General features: G+C 37.1%; 1 protein-coding gene across 1 annotated transcript in view; it reads right to left on the bottom strand.

Annotated features, from left to right (window-relative positions):
* LOC121322167 (thrombospondin-type laminin G domain and EAR repeat-containing protein-like) overlaps positions 1–14,724 on the bottom strand; it is a 43,244-nt gene extending 28,520 nt beyond the window's left edge. The window contains exons 1-2 of the mRNA XM_041261740.1: positions 14,238–14,724; positions 2,135–2,355 (exon numbers count right to left, since the gene is read on the bottom strand). Coding sequence (XP_041117674.1) covers positions 2,135–2,355; positions 14,238–14,319 — 303 coding nt within the window. The 5' untranslated portion in view covers positions 14,320–14,724. The remainder of the gene's footprint in view (positions 1–2,134; positions 2,356–14,237) is intronic.
* Positions 14,725–25,042: the final 10,318 nt, after the last annotated feature.

The following is a 25,042-nucleotide window of genomic DNA, read 5'->3' on the forward strand; positions in this document are numbered from 1 at the left end:
TTGTTTTTTTCTGACTTTATGTAAACAAAAAGACACAAATACGCTCGTTTTCTCATTGGAAATAGTGATATTTTGAAATTTACCTGTCTTGGTCACAAAAGCAAAGTTTGTGGGGAATAATAGCCATTTTCTATACTTTTGAGGCATAAGCAATTAGGAAATAACTTTCTTCCCAGGAACAAAAAAAATAATAATAATTGTTACACGATGTTATAAATAAGACATTGTGCTTGGTGTCTTGGGGTGCGTGCTTTGTGCAGCTGCTCATGGCGGGGGGCTGTCTGTCGTGCACAAACACACTGTAGTCGAAGTATACACATTGAATTGGAAATGTACAGTACATAGTCAAAAAGTATAGTTGAGGATTGGCACCAGCTTATTATAAAGGGGACTGGTGTTTTGTGCTGGCTGTTTAGAGTCAGTGCAGACCTGGTGCATTAAGATTTGTTCCTGGGTCATCAACATTAAGATTTGCAAGCACCATAGTGTATTGAGCAGTTGTATTGTTTTAAAATCTTATTCCTATTTTATTCTGTATTAATAAATATTGTTATTGTGACCACAGTATGTTTTGTATTTCTTTTTTGGGATGATGATCTGTGTGTGTGTGTGTAACCCCCTCACCAATTTTCCAAACACAAAGAACCTGTGTGTGGGCCAAGTTAAATTGATCTTCCATTTAGTTGTCTCAGCTTGACTGGTACTGGCATAGTCAGGCTATAACTGTATTTATATTCAAAAATAATTTATTCCTTTTCCTGCCCCTTTTTATTTAACTTAACTTATATTGCTCCTGTACAGGTACTCATAAGTAATCTAGATCTGCTGCTGCAAATTGTTACGCGTGTAGGGGTGCTGTGTTAATTTAGTTTGACAGTTTTGATAGTTTATTAACATGCACTTGCCTCTTGCTTACTTATTCTGTTCATTTCAGATATTGATCCACTTGCGTCATGACAAGTAACACATTTATTTATTTATTTATTTATATTGTGTCTGCCGATCTACTCCATCTTAAAGAACACTTCGACTAAGAGAACACTGCGCTTGCTTCCCGAGGGGTGTTCTCTTAGCCGGAGACTACTGTATGTCATTGTGATGAGTCAAAGGGATTTCGGTCTGTGATTCAGCCTCCCGACAGTAGATGGCATCAAACCAACTCGGGACTTCCCTTACCAAGATCTCGTGACCATGGCAAAAGTCATCTTTTTGAGGGGCGGCACCTTGGTGAGGGGCGGAAGTACGAGTATGTAAATTCCAGCCAATGGAGTTAAGCGAAGGATAAGGACACTTGTCAGTTGGGGATTGGTGTTCCACTGACTATAGAGGCGGGACATTACATACTAAAGGGAACGTACTACTGTGTTCGGGGTTGGTCCGAAAGTAAAATAGGCAGAGTAATGGGTGGAGGGAGAGACTAGTTTGGTGCAGCAGGATTTTTTGAAAACACTAACATTTCTTTTGTCTTTTTTTTTTTGTTTATGTATGGTTCGCCACGAAGACGATTAAAGACGAGTTCTCACAATCTGTTTTGGATTTCACCCCTGCACTCCTTCCCTCACACCATTTTGTTTTCTTTTGTTATTTAATTATTTTGTTGTGTGTAGATAATAAAAATAAATTATTTTATTTCTGTACACATAAATTACTGTCTGGACATTCCATTTAATACACTCTCGCCTCACAGTCATGATTGAATGTTTGAAGGTTGTAATGATATCCACTAACCTTATATCCTTCCTAGCCTTTTCTTGGGAGTTTTTGTTTTTCAAGTTGCTCTTAACATTACCTGCATGGATTACCTTTAAGCAAAGTGTTCACATCCATCAATTCTAACTGTGGATAATGCTGGTGATGTTCGTTTGGGTAGTGCTAGTTTTTTTTTTGTTGTTGTTGTTGTTGTTGTTGTTGGCATTTTAAACAATTTGATTGTGATTTGTCAGTAAGTGATTGAGTGTGATTGGAGGTTCTCATCCTGGTTCAATTGTAAAGAATTGAATTGAATAGTACCTTATAATATCACCTTAGCCAGGCATGTTTTAAAGCTAAAGTTTCCATGAAACCAGCATACTATAGTTAATTCAATAAAATTAATTTGCCATTCACCCAATCTATTGGTGCACTGCTGAATTACCTTTGATGCAATCCTAGAGGCTTTCATTGTGATAACGATGGAGAACTCTTCTGGGAAGAAGTCACAACTGATGAAGAGGTGGGAGGCTGGGAAGCTGGGGCTCCCCTGAGAAGTGGACAGATGGAATCCACGGGCTCCCTGATCCTGAACCATTCGTATCCCAGTGGGCGCCACTCCATTAGCAGGTAAAATCTTGGCAAGGAAATCCAGTGGTAACAAATCTGCAGGGATAATAAAGCCGTGACAGGGATCAACATAAATGTGAGGCCACCAAGGGGGACAAATGGCAGCATATTCCAAAATAGTTTAAAGTGATTGCCCAGACATAATCTGAAAGATATGTCTTCTTTGAAATGACAGAGGGAGTCAAGCAAAAATGATTACTCCCTTCAAGCACAGAGTAAGTTGGCAGAAATCCCAAATCATACAAACATATTTCAGATTTTCTAAAAGGATGTTTATTAACCCCTAGTACAGGGCTAGGTAACTTCATATATTTCTATAAATCGCTCCTAGAACATCCATGCCTGTTCCTGTCCATAACAATTTTGTATTATCCAGTAGATTGTCTTGTTATACTGTATAATTTGTACACAACAAAACTACTGATTTGCCCTAACATTTGAAATGTCCATTAACATCTTTGATAGAATTGTTTTGTATTACCTTTGCAGTGCACTGCATATTACCTTCAAAAGGAGTTAACAGGTAAGTAATTATTCACAAGGGACCTCTACATATTTCTGCTGATGAATAATATTATTCTTCTATAAGACATACAATACAGTACTGATCAGTACATAGAATGAGATTTAAAAATAAATGTTCAAATAACAGGCCAAAAGCATTGGTGTATGTCACAAAAGATGGATTAGGTTTTAAATATATAGACTTAGATAGCGAGACAGGTAGATCATGCTCTGGAGCACTGTGTACTTATCTGGGCATGCATGACTTCCTGAAATCAATGGTTTGTTTTTAAAGGTTATGTCTTCAAATAATACTTCTACATATTACTGATGGATTGTGAAGACGCTGTGAAGAATATTTTCTTGATCTCATAGATGTACACATGGGGGCTGTTCAAAACGATCCCCATAAATCATACAGAGAATGCCCAACAGGGGAAACATGTAAGAGTTCCAATTTCAGCTATGAATAACTATCAATACAACTACAGGTATGCCTGTCTGTAAAGCTGTTGTTGTGTGCCAACCATTTTGCTCTCTGTAGTGGAGTGTGGTGGTGAAGATGCTTTGCCGCTCTGACATCTTGTGTTGAGGATTTCAATGTGTTTACAACAGCCCCATGTACAGCATTATATTTAGATAGATAGATATATTGATAGTTAGATAGATAATTTCAAGTTGGGTTTTGATACTTTTGCTTGTACAACAGTGTGTTTGAAAGATTGAATAGCACCATAAAATAGGGAAATGACACAGGTAACAAGGTGGTGCAGTACTTTGTTGTTAAGCAATCCAGTAGGTTTAGATTATCCCCACTAGTGATTTATGAATTAACTGAAACTGATTCTGAGTGTTGCGTATGCAATTAAAATGGAATCAAAATAGATTTAGGAGTAGAAACAATGGCACAGTTTCCGAAACTTAGAAAAATTCTCCAGAAACTACAGTGCTGTTTCTGATGTATCCTCTTTAAAATATATTTTTGATCACTGAACCAAAACTGCTTTCTTTCAGGGACAATGGCATTGCTGTAGCAGTTAAGAGGTAATAATGGAACTCCGGAATCAGTAAAGCCAGAGACCGGAGGTAGAGGGCATTATTTGAATGAGGGAGTTCCATTATTACCGATTATTCTGGGCTTGGTTGTCTGTGTGTAGAGTTTCAGCAATAAGGAGTGGTTTTAATTAGCTTCATTAATTAGCATCATCTTCTCAGTTATGCTTTATTTAATTTTGGTTATATCAATATTAGTATGGAATCTGCTTTTAAAAGGTTTAACTAGAAAGGTATACAGATGCATTCTGTTTACTGTATCAGCCAGAAGGTTAGACATGATAGGGACTGACCCCACTCTCACCTGGGTGCTCTTTCACCATAGGTGTGATACACAAACCCTCCACCAACCCAAAAGAAACAATTTTAATCGGATCAGGCACTTCACAGAACCACTACCCCATCCCCAAAGGGGGTTTCAGTGAGAGGAAAAAGTCACAAAGGCTGAAGTTGAGTCATCTAAACATCCCCTTGTTTAAAGCACATGTCCTTCAAAAATGGAGTTCACATAGATTTACCACATAGCACTACCAGTGCAGAACTGACAGTCCCATTATTACATCGCAAACACAATTTGATTAACCACATACCACTACCAGATGGCAGGTCATATTCTTACATCACAAGCACAATGTAATTACATTACTTTGAACGGGAGAACTACATATGTTAAACAGACATGTAATTGTCAATAAAATTGATAATTGATTTTAACTGCAGTCAAACCCACATGGGTGTTGGTAAGTTGCTTATGCATGTTATAAAACTAATACAAATTGACATGAAATGATAATTTAACAGTTTCAACCTAGTCCCAAATGACTGTTTTTTTTTTTTAACATGAAGATGTCTCCTTTTGTTTCCCATGAATGTAACCAAAGCATGAACACAATCTGATTACATTAGTTTGAACACAAAAACTACAGTCTATTCTTGGAACATTTCCAGTATCTGCTACCAGATATGTTAAACTTGCCAGTTTGTAAGCATTGGAAATTGAGATCCAAGAAATTGGTATAATTCTGGAGACAAGATTATGCTGTATAGATTATTAAATGTAAGATGCCTTCAGTGGCTTGGTTTACATGCACTTGAAAATCAATTCTACAGTCATGACTGGGTGACGTTGTCATGCAAATACATCGCCAAACAGCAAAAATTGCTTTGTCAAGATAAAAATAGCTGTGAAACCCATGTAAACCGGAGCAAGAATCGTGCTTGTGGCTCACGAGGTTTCAACAGTCAAAATTCCATTCTTCTGACTTAATATCACAAATTCTCTAGAAGAAAAGCCATGCAAAACATAACCCCACCCCCCACCCCCAATACGTAAACACAGACTGTACTGTACAACTGTCGGTACATTTTAAACACCATCAATATTAAAATGAAAGACAAACTATCAGATAAAACTCAAAAGTTTTATTTAAGCTCATCATATCAAATATCTGCACAGCCAAAACGACGTATTTAAACGAACAATTAAACATAAAAGGGTTTATTGTCTAACTTACCACATACAAAGCACTTCTTAAAAATATGAAAAACTATAACAAAATAAACATTTCAAAAGAAACTAGTGTGTAAACAGGCACATGTACATACAAAACTGTAAAAACAAAAGTAGTTTTTATTCTAAAATGAAAGTAACATTTTGTAGCAATCTCAGTTAACACAGGCAGGCGCATCACACAGGGCGAGGCAATCCACCCACAGTCAGAAGGCAGGCAAGAACCCAGGACCTCTCGCACTAAAGCATAGCGCCGATACAGCTGTACAAAAGAGCTGGCTCCCTTGCAAGGAGCTTATATTGCGTTTCTGTCTGTGTATGATTACATCACTTACCAGCACTGGTGCTGCCTTCCCCTGTGCAATATGATTTATCTTGTGTATGTGTCAATCACAGCACAGATTCCAGGTTGAGCGGCTGCAGCCTGTAGCTTTGCAGTTTTGTGATCGAAATGTTTCTGCTGAACAGTTGTGGCTAGCTTCAAGATGAAATCTCTTCTACCTTGTACAAAACGAAGGAATTGATTGCTGCCAGGTCCAGCAGAGAAAACAACAGGTTTGTATATACAGTGGTTTGCAGAAGGGTTTACCCCCTACAAATAATGTCACATTTTGTTGAATTACAAATAATGTGTGCACAGTTTTTAAAACAAACTTTTTTTATTCAAAGCTGTCATGGTTAAACTGAACACTGTTATATAAGGAGGAGGTTAAATATCAGCAAAACTTGCAAAGAAAATGTACAAAATGAAATTTACTGGTTGCATAAGTATTCAGCCCCTTAAGTCAGTACTTGGTAGAAGTACCTTTTGCAGGAATTACTGTCTTTTTGGATCGGTCTCTACTAGCTTTGCACAGTAGAATGGTGAATTTTTGCCAATTCTTCACGGGAAAATTGCTCCAGTTCTGATAAGTTTTTTGAGGATCATCAATGGGCTGCAATCTTCAAGTCTCGCCATAAATTTTCGATTGGATTTAAATCAGGACTTTGACTGAGCCACTCAAGAACATTAATTATCTTCTTGTTCAACCACTCCAGTGTGGCTTTGGCTTTGTGCTTCAGGTCATTGTCCTGCTGAAATGTAAATTTCCTCCCCAGTTTCAGAGTCTTGGCTGACTCAAGCAGGTTTTCCTCAAGAATTCACCTGTACTTTGCATCATCCATTCTCCCCTCTATCCTGACAAGCTTCCCAGTCCCTGCTGAAGAGAAGCATCCCCATAACATGATGCTGCCACCACCATGCTTGACAGTTGGGATGGTGTTGACTGGGTGATATACAGTGTTGGGCTTGTGCCAGACGTAACGCTTGGAATTTAGACTGAAAAGTTCAATTTTTGTCTCGTCTAACCACAAAATCTTTTTCCACATGTCTGCAGTGTCATCTACATGCTTTAGGATGAGGCTTTTTGAGTAATGGCTTCTTTCTTGCTACCCGTCCATACAGGTCAGCTTTGTGTAGGGACCGGCTTATTGTTGATGTGTGAATACTGACTCCCATCTCAGACACAGAGCTTTGCAGATCTCTCAAGGTCACTGTTGGCTTCAAAGTGACATTCCAAAACAGTTTCCTGCTTTCCTGGCTGCTCATTTTGGGAGGGTGACCTGATCTGGGTAGTGTCTGGGTGGTACGATGCATCTTCCACTTCTTAATGATGGACATCACTGTGCTGAGAGGGATAATCAGCACCTTTGAAATTTTCTTGTAGCCTTCTCCTGCTCTGTGCCTGTCTACCACTTTATCCCTGACTTGTTTTGAAAGCTTCTTGGTCTTGTTGGATCACTATATGAGTTGCAGCTTAAAAGTCTTTATATACCTGAGGGAAATTATCTACAAGTTAAACCACTTTGAGTACACACAGGCTGAAACCATTTCACTAATTTTGTGACCTTTCAAACAAATCATTTGCACCTGAGCTGATTTAGGGCTGCAGTAGCAAAGGGTTGAATACTTATGTAACTGAGATTAATCTACTTTTTCTCTGTCACTTATTTAAAATCTATATATAGTTTTATCAATGTGGAGTAGTTTGTGTAGAATCTACATGTAAAGTCTAATTTGAAAGCATCATGGAGTACGCTCAGGTGCCAGCAAAATGTGAAAACTTTGCCGGGGGTGAATACTTCTGCAAACCACTGTATATAAAACATTTTTTGTAGGTTATAGTCAAAATAAAAATATGCATTGTAAAAGGCAGTTCTAGTGTTAATTAAATGTAACTTTTAGATGTTCCACAAAAACACACACACACACACAGATATAAATTATAAGTAGTAAAACTTGTAGAAATTATACTTTATATAGGTGTGTGTGTGTGTGTGTGTGTGTGTGTGTGTGTTGGAAAGGTAACCATACAAACAAGTAGCTAATGTGCGGCATAATTCAGAATGTATGTGACAACATGTGAATCCATTTCTCTTGATAAATGTTTTTATCTTCATGGCAACACATGAAGCTCTCCTTATGATATTCAGAGTCGTTCTTTTCCTACTTAGTAAGCAGACACAGACATTTCAATATCCCCTCCCCGCAATGACTATGACTTGAGTAATCTGCATTGGTGCGAATTATTTTTTTTCCTAAATCAGAACTGCATAGCAACACATTTCCTGAAAAGTATGGCAAACGGGTCGTGAGGAAAACTCTCATGACTTGTGCATGTAAACGCCGCCAGTGTCTACTGTGAAATCTATATAAAAAGTGCATAATATTTATGGAACATAATATTTATGGATTGTGAGTGAGTGAGGGTTGTTTATCTTAACCAGATTATGGGAATATATGGAGGTGTCTGTCCGTCCATTCATCCATCAGTCTATATGTATCAGGCTTGCATTGTTGCATATATATCGAGAATCACTTATCACATTGCTAAGTCTTGTTCTGTACTATTCTGTAACACTGTTGATATATGTCTTGGTTGTCAACTTTTTAATCCCACTGATGGTTCTAATTTAAATTTACAGCTATGGATGGAGTATGTATGCTACTGACATTCTTGTTAAAAAAGTAAACGCTAAGGAAAAAAATGACCCTACTGTACATGCATTTTGTTTTATTTATATAGTAGCATAAACAGATTAAAAAACAATTCCCAAAATATGTAAAGTATACATAGCCTTTTATGATAAGCAAGAAATGTGTGATGCGACCAATGTGAAGATTATCAACAGATGATCTGTGGTGGCAACTGTGTTGAGACACAGCCCCAAGGTGTCTGCTTCAAAGAAGTACAGAGATATGATCATTACAGGATATTCCAGAATGCAGCAATATAATATATTTATATTACAAAGGTTAAAAACTGCAATTTACAAAAATTACAGATATTCGGAATCTGAGGTTTAAAATCTGGGAAATGTAATTATTTGTCTGGTTGACTTAGGGCATGATTAACCTATACCCCACTGGGAGAAGACGTGTGAACTTTATTAGAGCATTTCACAGTGCTTGGGAATCCCCCTGGGTTGCTTCAACAACCATCATCTACTGTATGATTGTGCTCTAAAAAAAAGTTTATTTACTCCAGTATATATTAATTACATCGACCCCTTAGTTTCCTATAGTTCCTACAGAACTAGTCTCAGTCCTATCATTGGCATATATATTAATATGTACAAACAAACACAAGATTAAAAAAGATGAAAAAACATTCCAGAATGCTGAGATATGTACGGGTTGGAATAGCTATTTCCTTAAGAACTGAGTCTTTTAAACCTGATCAGCTTTCAAAGACAGATTATCACCTTAGATTTCATGGGAAGTGTCTGATGGAAATTTTGAAAGGGGCCTGCATTTTTCATAACACTAACTGAGTATGAAGAGCATACTGCAACAGGTCCAGTATTTCACTTTTTATGTTTAATCTTTTTTCTTTTAGTCAATAGCCTAAAGCAGCAATTGCCAGATTCTGAGGTTTTAGGATATATACAAGTACGAAATATGTAGCGACAGTAATAAGTACCATAAGTCAGACTGTAGTCTATGTTAGCAAAACCCTAGAAAGCAGAAAGTTCTGCCAAAGTACCATGCAAATGTAATAAACTGGGTAATAGCCCCAAACATGTTAAGTTTCAGAAATCAATGTATTTGAATGTCACCTTGGAACAGGAACACGACATGGTTGCTTATTTTTCTTTTATTTAACCCTAAGTAGAATACACTGTTAAACATATTTAAAAAGACTAATAATAACTTGTCTTAACTTTCCTTAAATATTGTTTACAGTGTACCTCTGCAGCAAGGGCTATAGTATTTCATCTTGGGTAAGAAGCTTTGAAAAAAATCTGTACTGTAAAATGTGAAATGTAGAGTGAGTGGTGTTATATACTTACTGAACTATATATCCTGGTACTCGTATTTTCCAAGTAATTGCCTTTGAAAAAGTATTTGTGAGCAAGTATTAAATAAATCACAAAGCACACATATGTTTTGACGTGCTGATTTCAAAATAAGAACAGCTGCCCTTCCCTCCCTTTTACAGCTGAGTACCGATAAATGGCAATTGACTTTTAAAAGCTGATTGGAAGAAAATGTTCCTTTCATCTGGTGGGCTGATATTTTCACTGTTGTATTGCTGAACCAAGTATTAAAAGGGTACAGGTATTTTAAGTAGTGTTAAAATATGTATCTCCTCAGGCCTGTACAGCCACAGTCACTCACTCAGACAACGCTCCACTCCTTTCATTTTCAGAGTTATAATAAGAATCTGGGGGCATTGGGTGAAACACCCTGTATGCCTTTCTCTCCAAGTATGTCAAGTATTTACATATTCTAGAGAAGCACATATTCAACTGTGAAGAAACTTTAGCACAAGCTATTGAATCAGAGGGTATATAATGGCACCTGTCTGTGTGACACACTTTGTGGTTGTCTACTTTTGAATTAGAATTTTGAGCCGTGGTGGGAATTGAATGACACTGACATGCTCACAGGAGTTTTTGTGGATAATTCAACAGAAAAAATATCACCCTACAGTTCTTTACAGAAGAATATCCATTACTCAGATGCACAACATAGAATACAATGTAAGAAATGGAAACATGTGGCTATACTGTACACACACACACACACACACACACACACACACACACACACACACATACACTGCAGTTTCTTTTAACTGCCCCTGGTTATTATATGGGGGTGTACGATCCCTGCAAATATCTCCTCCTGCATTTGAACCAAACTATTTCCTGAAATAGAGCCTTAAACTTGGATCAAAGGCTAAGACTTCAAGTGTACAGTACTTAATACAGTATTTAAAATAACACACACCCCATGAGGAGAGGTTAATCTGGTTAGGACTGACTCACTTTCAAGTGTGGGCAAATGAATACTTTTAAATGAAATGATCACTACTGGCTTGACTTGTGGTATTCTGGTGTCCGATGTGTGCAGCAGTGTACACAAACCTGCAGGTTTGAACTTGTCTTAGATCCAAGTAAATGCTGCTTTTACTTTAAGTGTAGTTTAAATTTAGCTTGGATGAGAGAGTTTATGTATTTATGTTCAGGTTTAATAAGGTTTCTATATCTGTTTGGTTTAAAATATAGGGGCCTAATGCACATAGTTTATTTTCCCAATAGTATAGCCTGGACTTGAACTGGTGACATCCAGGCTATAAAGCACATCCTGCACTCCATGCAGAGTGCCTTTACTGGATGCATCACTTGGGAGCTCCACACATTGTCTTTCTAAGACAGATGTGTTTTTATGAGGGATTTTATTACATAAAGTTGCTAAATTAACAAATACTTTGACCCGATTTTGATCGGATCTTCGAACATCCGAAAAAATTGATCTTATCAAGGTATTTATTTTTTTATATAAGAAAATTTATTGACATTTATGTACGAACCGAGAATAAAAAAACATACGTGTTTGTGAATGCATTATCATGACACTAAATTCATATATATATCTATATATCTTATATATACTAGAATATATACTATATATAGATATATTATAAATCTATTATATTACATAGATACTAGAGTTGTAAAAATCAACACAGTTTATTCAATTTGATCTCAACATTTCAGTTAGTTGTGTCGAGATAAAAAGAGATCAGTTATCTGAAGAATTTGACATTAATTGTTATGTTGAGATCACAAGATTACAGTGCCTCTCAAAAGTATTCACCCCCTTTGGACTTTTCCACATTTTATTGTGTTATAACATGGAATCAAATTGGATTTAATGAGTTAATTTGTTTTTGCCACTGATCAATACAAAAAAGTCCATAATGTCAAAGTGAAAAATAAAATCTACAAATTGTTCTAAATTAATTACAAATACAATGCAGAAAATAATTGATTGCATAAGTATTCACCCCCTTGAGTCAATATTTGGTAGTGGCACCTTGGGCAGCAATTACAGCCATGAGTCTATTTGGATAAGTCTCTACCAGCTTTGCACATCTGGACACTGCAATTTTTGCCCATTCTTCTTTGCAAAATTGCTCAAGCTCCTTCAAGTTGGATGGGGACCTTTGGTAAACAGCAATTTTCAACTCTTTCCACATATTCTCAATTGAATTGAGGTCCGGGCTTTGACTGGGCCACTCTATGACATTGACCTTTTTGTTTTTAAGCCACTCCAGTGTGGCTTTGGCTGTATGTTTGGGGTCATTGACCTGATATAAGATGAATCTTCTTCCAAGTCCCAGGTCTCTTGCAGACTTCAGCAGGTTTTCCTCCAGGATTTCTCTGTACTTTGCTGCATCCATTTTGCCCTCTATCTTCACAAGCTTTCCAGGCCCTGATGCAGAGAAGCATCCCCATAGCATGATGCTGCTACATGGTTCATGGTAGGGATGATGTTCTCAGGATGATGTGCAGTGTTAGGCTTGCACCAAACATAGCGCTTAGCATTGAGGCTAAAAAGCTCTATTTTGGTCTCATCAGACCATAGAATCTACTTCCACTTGGTCTCAGAGTCTCCCACATGCCTTCTGGCAAACTGTAGCCAAGATTTGATGTGAGTTTTTTCAACAATGGCTTTCTTTTTGTCACTCTCCCATAAAGGCCGGTTTTGTGAAGCACCTGAGCTATTGTTGTTGTATGCACACACCTTAATTGCACACAGGTGGACTCCATTCAACTAACTTTGTGACTCAATTAGTCACATACTTAGGGGGTGAATACATATGTAATCAATTATTTTCTGTTTTATATTTGTAATTAATTTAGAACAATTTGTAGATTTTAATTTTCACTTTGACATTATGGACTTTTAACTGTTGATCAGTGGCAAAAACTCCTAATTAAATCCATTTTGATTCCATGTTGTAACACAATAAAATGTGGAAAAGTCCAAGGGGGGTGAATACTTATAAAATATAGAGTATAAACTATAAAAAACCATGTTGGTATGAGTGATGCTGTAGTGGCTGTGTGCTGTACAGTTAGTTACACTGTGGGATTGCTCTGATAGGCTGTAGTGTGCTGCGCCTTTGCTGTGTCTACAGAGCACGCAAGATTTCTCCTTTCCGACAGTTGTGAGATTAGCCACAAGCTTAAGTCTATTGTGGTGGTCTGTATTCCCTTTTTTTGTTCTGTTTTTATACTTTCTTTTAACATGGTGTCTGTGTGCTTGTTCATGACTGCTGGTATGTTTGTGTGGTGTCTTGTTTCCTTTTCGTACCAGCATACATGTACACAGTATGTATTCCTTGCTGTTTCATTCTATTTGGAATGAATATGGCATATGGATTGTGCCTTGTATAGGACATTCATATAGGATATGCACCAAAAAAAGCACTCCTGATATGATTTTACTATATTTTCTAAAAGCAAGTTGAATCCTGTCACCCTAACAAAACATATGTAGTATGACATTAATACAGTATTTTCTGGAGTGTAAAAGTAGGGCTCTAATACGTTGCTTTCAGATAAACTGTTCATACAAAAATAAAACAGTATTGTGAAGGTTTAAGGTTTTTGAGTGTTTGTTGTTGTGTGTTTTGTTTTTTATTTGTTTGTTTGTTTGTTTGTTTTTTTAAATATTAAATGCACACAGAAATTGGGACACTTGTTTCAGGCATGGTTTCTAATCTTAAAAATTCTTCCAAAAATCTTGGAACTGTTGAACTAACAATGTATAATATTGTAAAGCCTACATAAAATTATAATTTTAAATACTGTAATAAATGAAAAAAATGTGTGAAATTCTCTGTCCTCAAAATAGTGTCACTTTATTATGCAATAATTACTTTCTACACACACAAATTACCTTTGTTTCTTAACTGTAATATATATATATATATATATATATATATATATATATATATATATATATATATATATACACACACACACATACACTGTCTAAATTACATCTGCTTAAAAATAAAAATCAATGACTGATTGCCATCTGCTGTCTTTCTACTCTATGTAAGAATAGCAGAATAATGTTTGCACTGACCTTGTACACATATGATTCAAAATATTATATGGGGTGCTGCAGGATGCAAGCTAATATCAATGTGATGTCACTTTTGCTCACAAGTGGGCTTTCACTCTACCCTTGACTAGGGTGAAAATGATTTTGAATTTTATATTTTTCCACTATATGTTGTAAAAGTATGGACAATCTTAAAAATGCACAGTTATACAGCAGTTATCATAATATTTAATACATACAATCAGCACACAATCTGTGTTGCTGAGAATGGAACATAACACAATAACATCATGTACTCTCACAAATATATTCATTGTAAGTACATTGCAGTTACAGTGTAGTTAATGTACCTATAGTTTAAAGGGTATCCCATGATATAAATCTGTATGTCAGTGAGTGAGTGCACATTTATAATGTTTGGGTTTTCCCAATGGATTCTCCTACCTGTACAAGGTTTCCAGCCTCTTACTACGCTGTTGGTAATCCTGGAATACAGGAGCATACAGATGAGGAGCAGTGTCGACATCAGGGATCCTTCTTATCAAGCTCCATTCACAGGAACCCAACTGCTTCTCTCTACCAAACTCCCACAAACACTTAATAAATCCACAGGGAACCCACAGCAGTCCTTCATATTATCTTGTATTTCAGGTGAGGAATCGGAGCTTTCCTTTTCCAAGACCGCTCCTAAGGCTCTTTAACAAGTAGAAGCTGGGTAGACGTTCGGAGATGGGTGGCCTTCCATTAGGATAATATACTACATTTCAGTGACCCTCAATCTCTGAGGTGGCTGTGGGCAAAGTTAAGTTCAAGTTCAATCCTGGTCTTCTTAAATTCCTGTTAGCAGTGTTTTCTAACTGCTGTACAATTTTGGTTGGCTGCCTGGAATAAGAGAGACCTTTGATTCAGGTATGCTTCACTGAGCTCTGAGGCTTCAAAAGTTCACCAGGAGCACTTGTGTGAATCCTTCAATTCCAAAAGACCCCTTAATCTTTCACCTCTAATGGAAGCTTGGCCGGAACTCATTGTCTCTCTCTTCTCCTGTCCTCTGAGAAATCCTGGCAGAGCCACTTCTGAAACTGTGCAACTTTTCTCCAGCAATTCATAGCAGAGGGAGAGGTTCTGTAGTGAGCAACAGTCTGACATTTAAATAAGAATAAAGTCAGCTGTCAAGAGAGGAGGGGTTGGTACAGGAGAGGTGAGTTTTCAAAACTGCTTTGTCTTTTTTTCAGCCCTTCCTTAGATCACAAAGCTGAAAAGGAATTCCCCTGATGAAAAAAGAGGGTTGAACTCCCAATGTGTGTTAGAGAACTCTTTATGAAAACATGACACCTTGAAACTGTTTTTCGACACACTTTTTTTTTTCTTTATAGGGCATTCTGTGTTTCTTTGTTTGGTCGGGATTTATTTTAAGGCCCATTTATTTTTGCTTATTAACAGTTATTAACCACTCACAAACACATCAACAAACCATTTGTTAGTTCATATATAGTAGCCTATCTAAAAGCTATTTAAAAATGGCCTGCTAAAACTGTTTTGCAAACATCAGGTGCCTGTTTCAGAATTATCAACTCCAGGTCAGTAATATCATTGAAACTCAGTTCAGTTTGTTCTATTAATGAAAAATGAACATAAAATTAATATAAGTTACTAAACTCAAAAGTTCCCTAAAAAATGTTTTTTGTTTATATACTGTTTCATTTACTAATTCATTTACAAAAGTGTTTTTTTTTTAATATGTAATGAACTATTCATGCACTAATAAAAAACAAGTGAGCAAACTTGAATATACAATATTTTAATATCTGATATTACTATCTGTTAATAATACTTGTTAATTTATTACTGTGCTGGTTAACAATAAACCAAGTGTTTTAAAAGCCTCCAAAATTGGTTTCATTTTTCTATTAAATACCTTGAAGTTGAACATTTTTTTTTCTCTCAAACTGTTACTTACAGTTTGTCCATGTATAGAAATATTAATGAATACTTACCATAAATATACTGTACTTCAAGTGGGCACCTTCCATCCTTGGTGTTTTGTCGTCTAGCCTACGACACCTTAAGAGGGCTTGACAGTGATTCTGGCGTCCCAGCATCACCCTCCTTCGTCTCCCACTCAGCTAAGCCCAGCTTACTTACCTTCCTTTACATCAGCGTTGCTTTCTTTCTACTGTGCTTGAGATCCCCACGCAGAATCTTTTCGTCTCAACCAGAACCAGTTGCTGTTCCTCTCTGCTGCTTCAGATAAGTCCTTCACAGAGTCAGGATTGTCACATGGAGCTCCTTCCTCTCCTTGTTAGCTGTATCAATTTGCTGCCAGATCACACTGATGTGCTCCAAGCATCCTGGGAAACCTGGAATACCGGAATTCTGTACTGAAGTGTCAATGAAGCAATTCTTCAATAGGTAAGTAGACAATTTCTGAGCAACATTGCTGAAGAAAATGTTGCCTTCCACGTTTAATAGGGAAATAAGTCGTAATTGACTGATACTTGTAGAATCTTTTTCTTTGGGTATAAAGACCCCACCTGCTCAGCGCCATGCTCTTGGTACCTGTTTTTCCTATGCTACTTTCATCACTTTCCACAGGATTCGTAGAACACCATGGGCACTCTTGTACACTGTGCAGAACTCCATTAGGCCCAGGAGATGTTGACACCATGCCCTTTTCACCGCTTGCTCTACTTCTTTTCACTTAGGTGCACAGTTCTCCATTTGGTATTCTGGTGGATTGATAGGTGGGATGTCTGAAGGAATCGACACAGGCTGCTGCCTTTTTGAATCTGTGTTCATTTCCTTGACATACCTCTCCAGCTCAGACTCAGTTGCTTTTAGTATGCCATTTTTCTCCCTGGTGAATAACTTCTTTGAAAATTTGAATGGGTCTTTATAAAAGTTAGTTCTCGAGTGCTCCTTTTTGCAGCGTTTCTGTAGGCACTCAGCTCTGCGCAATGTTTCAAGCTTATCTTTTATGATCCTTTGTAATAGATTGAGTGCCTTCTGACTTTATTCAGCTCTCCTCCATTGCTTCCTCAGCTGCCTCCTTTATCTAACTAAGCACACGGTCTCCTGCTGCCATCTAGACTTTACAGGAATCATTTGTACTTTCTCCTTTCTTTTTTCAACTACAAACCTCTCTCTTTCATATGCATAGATGGTATCCCCAAATTTATCCAGCTTCTTTTCCGGTGCTAGGTCAACATCCCAGTCCCAGTACTTCGGTATGTCGAGTGGGGTTATGGTAACCTGTGCACTGGGGTTCTCAGTAATTCTGCCCAGCAGGTCACACGGCACCACTACACCCTTTCCTCAGCGTTTAACAGACACAGAAGTTTTTCCAATCAAGCTCCACCCTTGTCTCATTGCTATCCCCTCCCACTTCTCAGCCCATTGCTCTCGTTTAGTTTTTTCGGGGCTGAAAACAAGACAAGAACACCTCGGCTTGCATCGGAAAGATCTTGGCCAATACGATCCTCCTTTGCAACTACTACCTTAATCGGGGCTGGCCTTGTTTTACCCAATAATAATTGTTTGAAACACGGCCAGTTCCTTCCTAAAATGACAGGATAGGGCAAACTATCTGTGACAACCACTACTACAAGGTCTGTCTGACTTCCCACAGTCACATATAATTTTGTGGTCTGATACACCTTGGTTTTTCTATGATCACAGGAAATACCCACATGGGAATGCGGCTGCCAAGTTGTATCCTCCACTAGAGCAGACTGAATCATAGTTTGTCCACACCCTGAGTCTACTAAGGCATGGGTACTCATTGCCAGTCTTTACATCAATGATGCAGGGCCCCTCCCGACCCTTTCTCCAGGACTTACCTGCTTCGAGAGCCGGGTAGTGGGAAGCCACATCACACTCCATCGCCGCAGGGCAGAATTGCTGAATGTGACCTGGCTTGTGACATCTCCATTAGACTGGGGGCGAGGACGCTGAGGGAGCCAACAATGTCCGGCTGCCCTTGAGCAAGCGGGGGGGGGAGAACCCCCTTTTATGCCCAAGCTAGGGGCCAACCTCGGCCTCCATTGTTTGGGAGGGAGGTGGCCCATCGTGTTCGACTGAATATACAGTATTCCATCAGCTTGTGCTCATAGAATCACTGCTGCACTTTTTGATCAGACCGGTCTCTCTATCTTTCTGATCACTGTGTGACGTAAATGCCTAAAATGTTTGCATTTATGCAACAGGATCAATATTGTTGTTTATGAAGCCAGACCAAATCTGACGTATGTCTTTGTTGTGAGTGAAGCCATGGGTTCAGCCTTTTAGAAAACTTTTGTTTAACGTTCATGGCTTACTGCTAAAGGGGGTGGTATTTCACCTATGACCTTGAGGAATAGATTAACGTGGACTCCATGTTCTGGAATTCCATAACCTCTTCAAAAGACTACCATTGCCCAGTCACAGGGTCCAATGAAGAGCTATGTTCAGGTTAATGATGAATTGTTTGGAATGCGCTTAAATCATCTGACTATATTTGAGGTGAAGACTTTTTATTTTTATTCAAGGATAGCAAGATTTTTTAAGAAGCAACTGGGCAAAATGGGCAACATTGCTCCTCAGCACCACGAGAAGAGTTTTATTTCTTTGTTGAATAGTGCCCAATGTAAGATACAATGCAGGTACTTTATGGTATTATTGTTTATTGCCTATGGTTAGTTCTGCTTGCTCTTTAATTTCTACACACATTACACATGTATAAAAAAAGCTGTAGACTGTAATACCTGACCACATACAGTACTACAAACAAGATCTTCATTTCAGACAAGCCACCAAAACTGTTTGATATGAAACCTTTAAAACCACATAATAATGCTGTACATCAATTAAAAGAAAAGGTTGTAATGTATTTAAATCTTACATACCCTAGCTTACCAATTCTTATTTGTGCAAGTCACATCTTTTCATGCATCTGATGCATGAATTTCATTCCTAGTATAGTCTGTAATTTTATTTATCATATTTTAGGTTTAAGCAGTTAAGAAAACTATATTTTTTAAGTATAGATATTATACACCATTGCATAGATTATTTAGCTTGAATTTGGTAATTGCAGAAATGAACATAAAGTCAAGATCAAAGTTGTAGTTGTTATGTAAATCAAAACAATTGCCCACCGATTCACAAATTAACTAGTAAAAATGCCTAATGACCAAGGGTTCCAACTGATCAAAGTGAAAGGCACAATTGCTGCCTTGCATTTATTAAAGAACAGTGCTTTTAATTGATCTCCTGAGTTAGCGGCGCATTCCTTTATGAAAATTATAACATTAAGAAAAGGATATTCACAATCATTATCAAACACAAATGTTTTACGTGTTAGAACCTCTTTAACACTGAAAATCTGTAGATGAACTGGAAGGACACATTTACTCCAAATCATTAGTAGTACCTTTGTCTCAGGAAGAAAAATATTTAATTACGTTACTAAACCAGAAATAAGCCACACAGTTATTTCATTTTGGGGGGTTATTAATCTTCTTGAAGTGTTGCAGAACCCGCTGCAGTCTTCACAAGAATCAGATTACTTTAGTTTGACTGCATCTTGTGATGTCAACAGCAAAATAAGTTTCAACTTAATCCAGATTGTTTTGACCTGGGGAACTTTCACTCTGTAGTGTTCCCCAGGAGAAAATGAATTTCTCTATTGAACACGTAGTGCTCTGATGATTAATCGCATATTGGTGCAGGAGTAAGCACAATCTCTATACACTGCAATCTCAATAAGATATATTATCTTTCTCCTGAAGGCTTTTAGGTCAAAGTTGAGAAATGTATTCCCCAGTGGATTTGGCCTAAGATATGTGAATAAAAATATAAAAACAATGAATATGTTAAAAAAAAAAACATCCCTGAGAAATGAACAACAGGGGTCTGTGAATAGGATGTCTTTGCAGTCAGACCAGAAACACAAACCAAAACAAGGAATGGCAGGGACAAACCGAGACGCTACGGTGCTCAGCATTTTTCTTAAATAACAGAACAAAAGATTTAAACAAAACACTTTCAAACAAAAGGGTCTGTTGGCCAAACAAACAAACAAACAAACAAACAAACAAATTGTTATCTTTCTATTTCTGTTACCTCCTTTCTCCACTCTCGTTCTCCACCATGAACACACTTCCTCAAACAAGCAAAGCTGCAGGCTTTTATATCTGTGACCGAGGGATTAACGAGCTATAATTATCCCTTGTCACATTTGGCATGGGTTTAATAAGGATGTGTGACTGTCAGCTAGTATAATACTTAGTAGCTAATCAGTCACGCATCCTCACAAAGTATTTACAAATACTATAGAACAATAACAAATACCTTTGTCTGGACCGCAAATAATAACAGTACACAAAAATAAGGTTTTTCATATTTACATAAATCATAATAATAATACAAATAACAAACAAAGGGACAGGACACTCTGCCACGTGGTCACAGCAAAGTAATATGTTTTGGGTATCCTCTGCAAAGCTTTCTGCAACACCAAGTTGTTTTTCTCAGTAAAAAGATGAGCAAATGATGAACATTTTGCCTGTTGTTTTCACACTAAACCTAAAAATGGAATGCACATTTTGTCAAAACAGTGAGCCGTAAATTCACCTAACACTGAAAGTAACTAATCCTATCCCTGGGGGAACTTTTGTTTTGATCTGAAAGAGTTACTTTGAGTTGTGAATTACTGTTTCATGCTGATTTGGACGTCCACTAATGTGTTCCATGCCAAAGCATAACAGTTTAGTTCAAAGTTGTTAAACGTGATAAGTGTAGCTTAATAAAAAAAAAAAAAAAAGTAATTCATCCATAACTTTCAACACGCTATCTTAACTTCTGAGGTAAAAGCCAGTGAAGTAGAAAGTTTCGGCTATTGCGTTCAACATTGTATAGTTCAAAGCTTCTATGAGAACATTTGTGATATGGCTGCTATGGTATTAGGCAGTTATATTACGGAAATGCCTTATCTTAAACTTAAAAGTATGAGAAACTTGTTTGTTTGTTTTTTTTTACTTTGGTAAAGTATGCAGTTTTTTTTATATGAGCGGTTAATTTAAAAGAAAAACAATAACAAAAAAAAACCAGTTCCGCTAGTTTGAAAAACAATTCTGTAAAGAACTTCATCACACTTCAGTGCAAAAGTTTGTTTCGCTAGGTTTCACATTTTTCTAATCTGGTTTGGCTTTCACATTGCACTGAAGAAAACAAGACTCGGCTCATACAGCATGCCACAATTAACTGAGACGATCTTAGTTCAATTAGGAAAACAGAGTTTGTTTGGGGCGTGATTTCAAAATTGCCAGACAACACATTGAGTAAATGGGGCCTTCAGAAATATTGTGCAACTGCCCATTTTACTCACCTCGGACCCTGTCTAAATTAAGGGTTCTGGGAAAGATAACAGTAACTCACATTTTAATGAATAATGATAAAACAATACAGTTTATCCTCCTTTTAAAGGTTTTGTTTGGATTTGGTCTTGCCAATTTGGGTGAGTTACTTATTCCTTACAAAGCAACCTGCAATGTAAGATCTGCCGATGAATGACGTTCTCCTAGAACAAAAAGTCAAGGGCATTTCCTTCACTTTGGACCTCACTTCATGGTTCTATTCAGAGGCTCAATTGGATCTTTTTAGTTTGTTATTTTTTTGTACCCTGGGAAGCTTGTACATGAAGTATACTATATAAATCAAATTGGTATGATGTGGGAATTACATGTTGTACCACAGTACTCCATGGATCAACCATGTGCTTGTGGCCAAACTTCTTTATCGATTGATTTTAATTATATTCTAATTATATACATTTTACCTGAGATAATATTGATTAGCAATATATCAAATACATAACAAAAAAAAATTGCTAAACTAGTGGTCTACAAGGATGTGACGATACTTGTATTTTCCTAGCAATTATCTTTAAGACTTATTTGTCAGCAGGTATTAAATAAATCTATTAATTAATGCGTTGATTTCAAATTAAGAAACGTTGGCCTTCCACCCCCTTAACAATTAAGTACTAATCAATGGCAATTAGCTTCTGCAATAAGTGCTTTAAAAGCTGATTGGAAAAAAGTGTTCCTCTATTTACTGACACACAACTCTGTTAGGAACAAAGAGAGGAGCCTTTGATGTGAATTAAACACGGAATAAAAGGTTGAAATAAAATGCACAGCTTTATTGTATTTACCTCCTTCCCCCTTTCATTGTTTGCTGCTTCATGACTTTGTTTCGGTTTTTGTCTTGTGCTTACTGTGCAGCTTTCATGGTCCCTGGAACCTTTTGTTGTTAAATCGTGCCCATCATGAGTGCTTCTGAGGAGCAGCGAAAGTCAGTCAGGACATGCCCTTTGAAAACACGATGTTTTTTTATTTTGCCGCCTTCCTCCTTAATCTGCCCATTGTATCATTAAAAACTCAAGTCATGCCAGCTTCAGCTCTTTGTAAATTAGTCACGTTCTTGCTTTGGGAAGTTAAAGAGGATTTGAAATCAAACCTTAAATAGCTATAACTAGTCTTGTGTTTTAGATTGTGTTTATGTTTTAACTATAGTTGCTAAATATAGGCAGGTTGGAGGGTTGCAGCATAGACGCATCTGGATTTATCATAGTTGAGAGTTCACAATAGAAGAAGATTTCTCACACCCAGGAAGAAAAAAACATGATAACAGATAGCAAGATAGCAGCCAGATACAGTAGCACTGAGGAGTATTCTAAGAAGATCTTTATATTAGTGCGATAGAACTCTAAACCATTCAAGGGAAGGGTAAGTGTAATTATTGATGGTTATCTTTGTATTCTTACCTATATCACTGATGGAAATTGCTCCACGCCACTGTTAAGGGAATTCTTTCTTGCGGTGAGCATCCTCGATGTTTAAGACATCTGTTTTATTGTGTTTCTAACAATTCCCCTTGCAACAGATTTTAGAAATTTTGTAAAACAAAAAATGTAACGTTGAATCTATCTAAGTTGATCAGCTGGTTACTCTGTTTTAACAGGCTAAAACAGAGTACTCAGCTGATCAACTTAGATAGGGTGTACTAATAGTTCAGGCATCATAAGCAATATCTTATATTATGCAGTATATTTACAGAGTGTTCAACGTCCATTTTACATCAAAATGAGTTCAACTCGTTCCTCTTTGCTTAAAGACATTTCACACCTGAAAGAAATAGACAATCAATATAAAAAAAAATATGCCTTTGATGTCTGACCAATTTATGAAAGAGCAGAGTGTGTTTGTAACCTTTCTAATAAATTGTAGGGCCATTCAGCCAGACAGATCAAAGAAAAATAAATCGATTTTTTATTTGAATTGTGCTTTTCTGTCATGGAAAAAAATTATTGGAAATACCCTCACCATGGCGCTCTATAGTTTTGTTTAGCAAAATGTACAGTAATGGAGTTTGTAGGTACAAACAGTGATTCCCAATGCTGTTTCATGAGGTAATGGACCCAAGACAGAATAAAGAACCGAGCAGCAGCAAGGTCTATGTAACCCAAGGTAAATTATGCTATGACTTGGCAGGAAACAAAAGGTCAAAATTATACTTACATATTGATTAAAAAAAATTATAATTCTTAAAGGATCATAGGCAAGACATTGTAAACAGACCCTGTACCCCAAATGTCCACATTGCCTTTGTAGAGAATGTATATATCATGGAGAAACATTAAACCACAGAAATACTGCAGAAATTATCAATTTTAATATTTTTAAAAATGTAAATCTACATTGATTTCCGCAGAATGCCATCTCTTTCTATGGAAATGTTCTTGAATGTTAGGGAGAACATTTTTTTGTAGACATGTGGAGTTTTCTATGAATTATGTAGAAAATGTGAAGAATTAAGATACAGGATTTTCTTAGGATTATTGTTCAGGATTTGTCACAATCCCAGTACATTGTATCCTGTGTACAGATGTCATCCTGTGCAAAGAACGTATGGCACAATAGTAGTTCCTGAGTTTTGTGATTTTTCTAATTTGTTAATACATCATGTTTTGAGTGCTGTTACATGGACCATATTAGCCTATAGCAGCTCACCAGATCTCCCATTTTACTACTGTGGCACTTTATTTTACAGGTCTTAGCACCAAGTAATGGAGCTGAAGCTGACTGTTTTATCACCGTAGTGCGGAACTCAATTCCAATCAACAGTTTGCGCTGTGGAACTGCATGCAGATCCCAAGCACAGAAAGAGGTATGTTTCTATGGCTTTAATTACAGGGGTATCCATGGTTTACATTAAGTAGTTGAATACACGTTGATATACAGCAGCAAAATACCAGAAATATAATCTGAGTGTCCTTAAAATAAAGTGACATACCTGTGTAGCAGCTGCTCTACAGTCCACAAGATGGGTGTAGAAGGGTGTAACTGCGATAATCAGTTTTACCAACAGTTTGGCAACCTAACCCTAGAGTTTAAAACACAAATAGGACAGTGTTTATTGTTTTAAAACCAAATCGAATCGTTGGTTAACTCAAACAGTTTTTTCTTTTTTTGTTTGTTTGTTTGTTTTTAATCTAATTAATATTTATTTTCATTTGGTCCAGTCCCTTTTTTCTTGCTCACTGCATGCTGCTACACTAAAAGAAAGCCCTGAATACTACTAACTATTCCACCACACAAGTTAGCACGATTATGCAGTAAAACATTCCTCCACTTTTAACCCTACCTGCAGGAAATGAAAATGTCCACCCCCACATCACTTTTCATGTCATTTACCTAAAGTCTAACCCCATTGTTACACTTAGACCCCGTTCACACCACTGGACTGGCCCTTGGCCGCCGCATATTTAAGTCTGCAACCCCTTTCACATTTGCAGTTTAAGGCGCCATTGCATGTTCACATATGTGTCTGACTAAAGCAGGCCTAAAATGTGGCGAATTGCTTTTTTATGGAACGATAGCCTGCACTTGGAATGGAAGAGATATCGGGACATACAGTAATCCTTGATTTGGAGCAGATGTTTCTTATTAATTTATTTTACAATGCACCACAGTAGCAATGCTGCATTAGTTCATTATCTCACAATACTTTATAACTTTAAACACCATAGTAACCATGACCCTCTCTAAGCACTGTAAGGCATTGACTTTGAGAGGTCAAAGGTCACAGTCAAGGCAATTTTTGAATATCTGCACTCTGTAAGGAGTTAAATGCTAGTTTTATATTTGACCAAAGATTTTGAAAGGTTTTTAAAGAAATGTGTCAGGCCGCCATATTGGTTTACACACAAA

This window comes from Polyodon spathula, chromosome 10, assembly GCF_017654505.1.
Source record: "Polyodon spathula isolate WHYD16114869_AA chromosome 10, ASM1765450v1, whole genome shotgun sequence".
Classification (NCBI taxonomy): Eukaryota; Metazoa; Chordata; class Actinopteri; order Acipenseriformes; family Polyodontidae; genus Polyodon; species Polyodon spathula.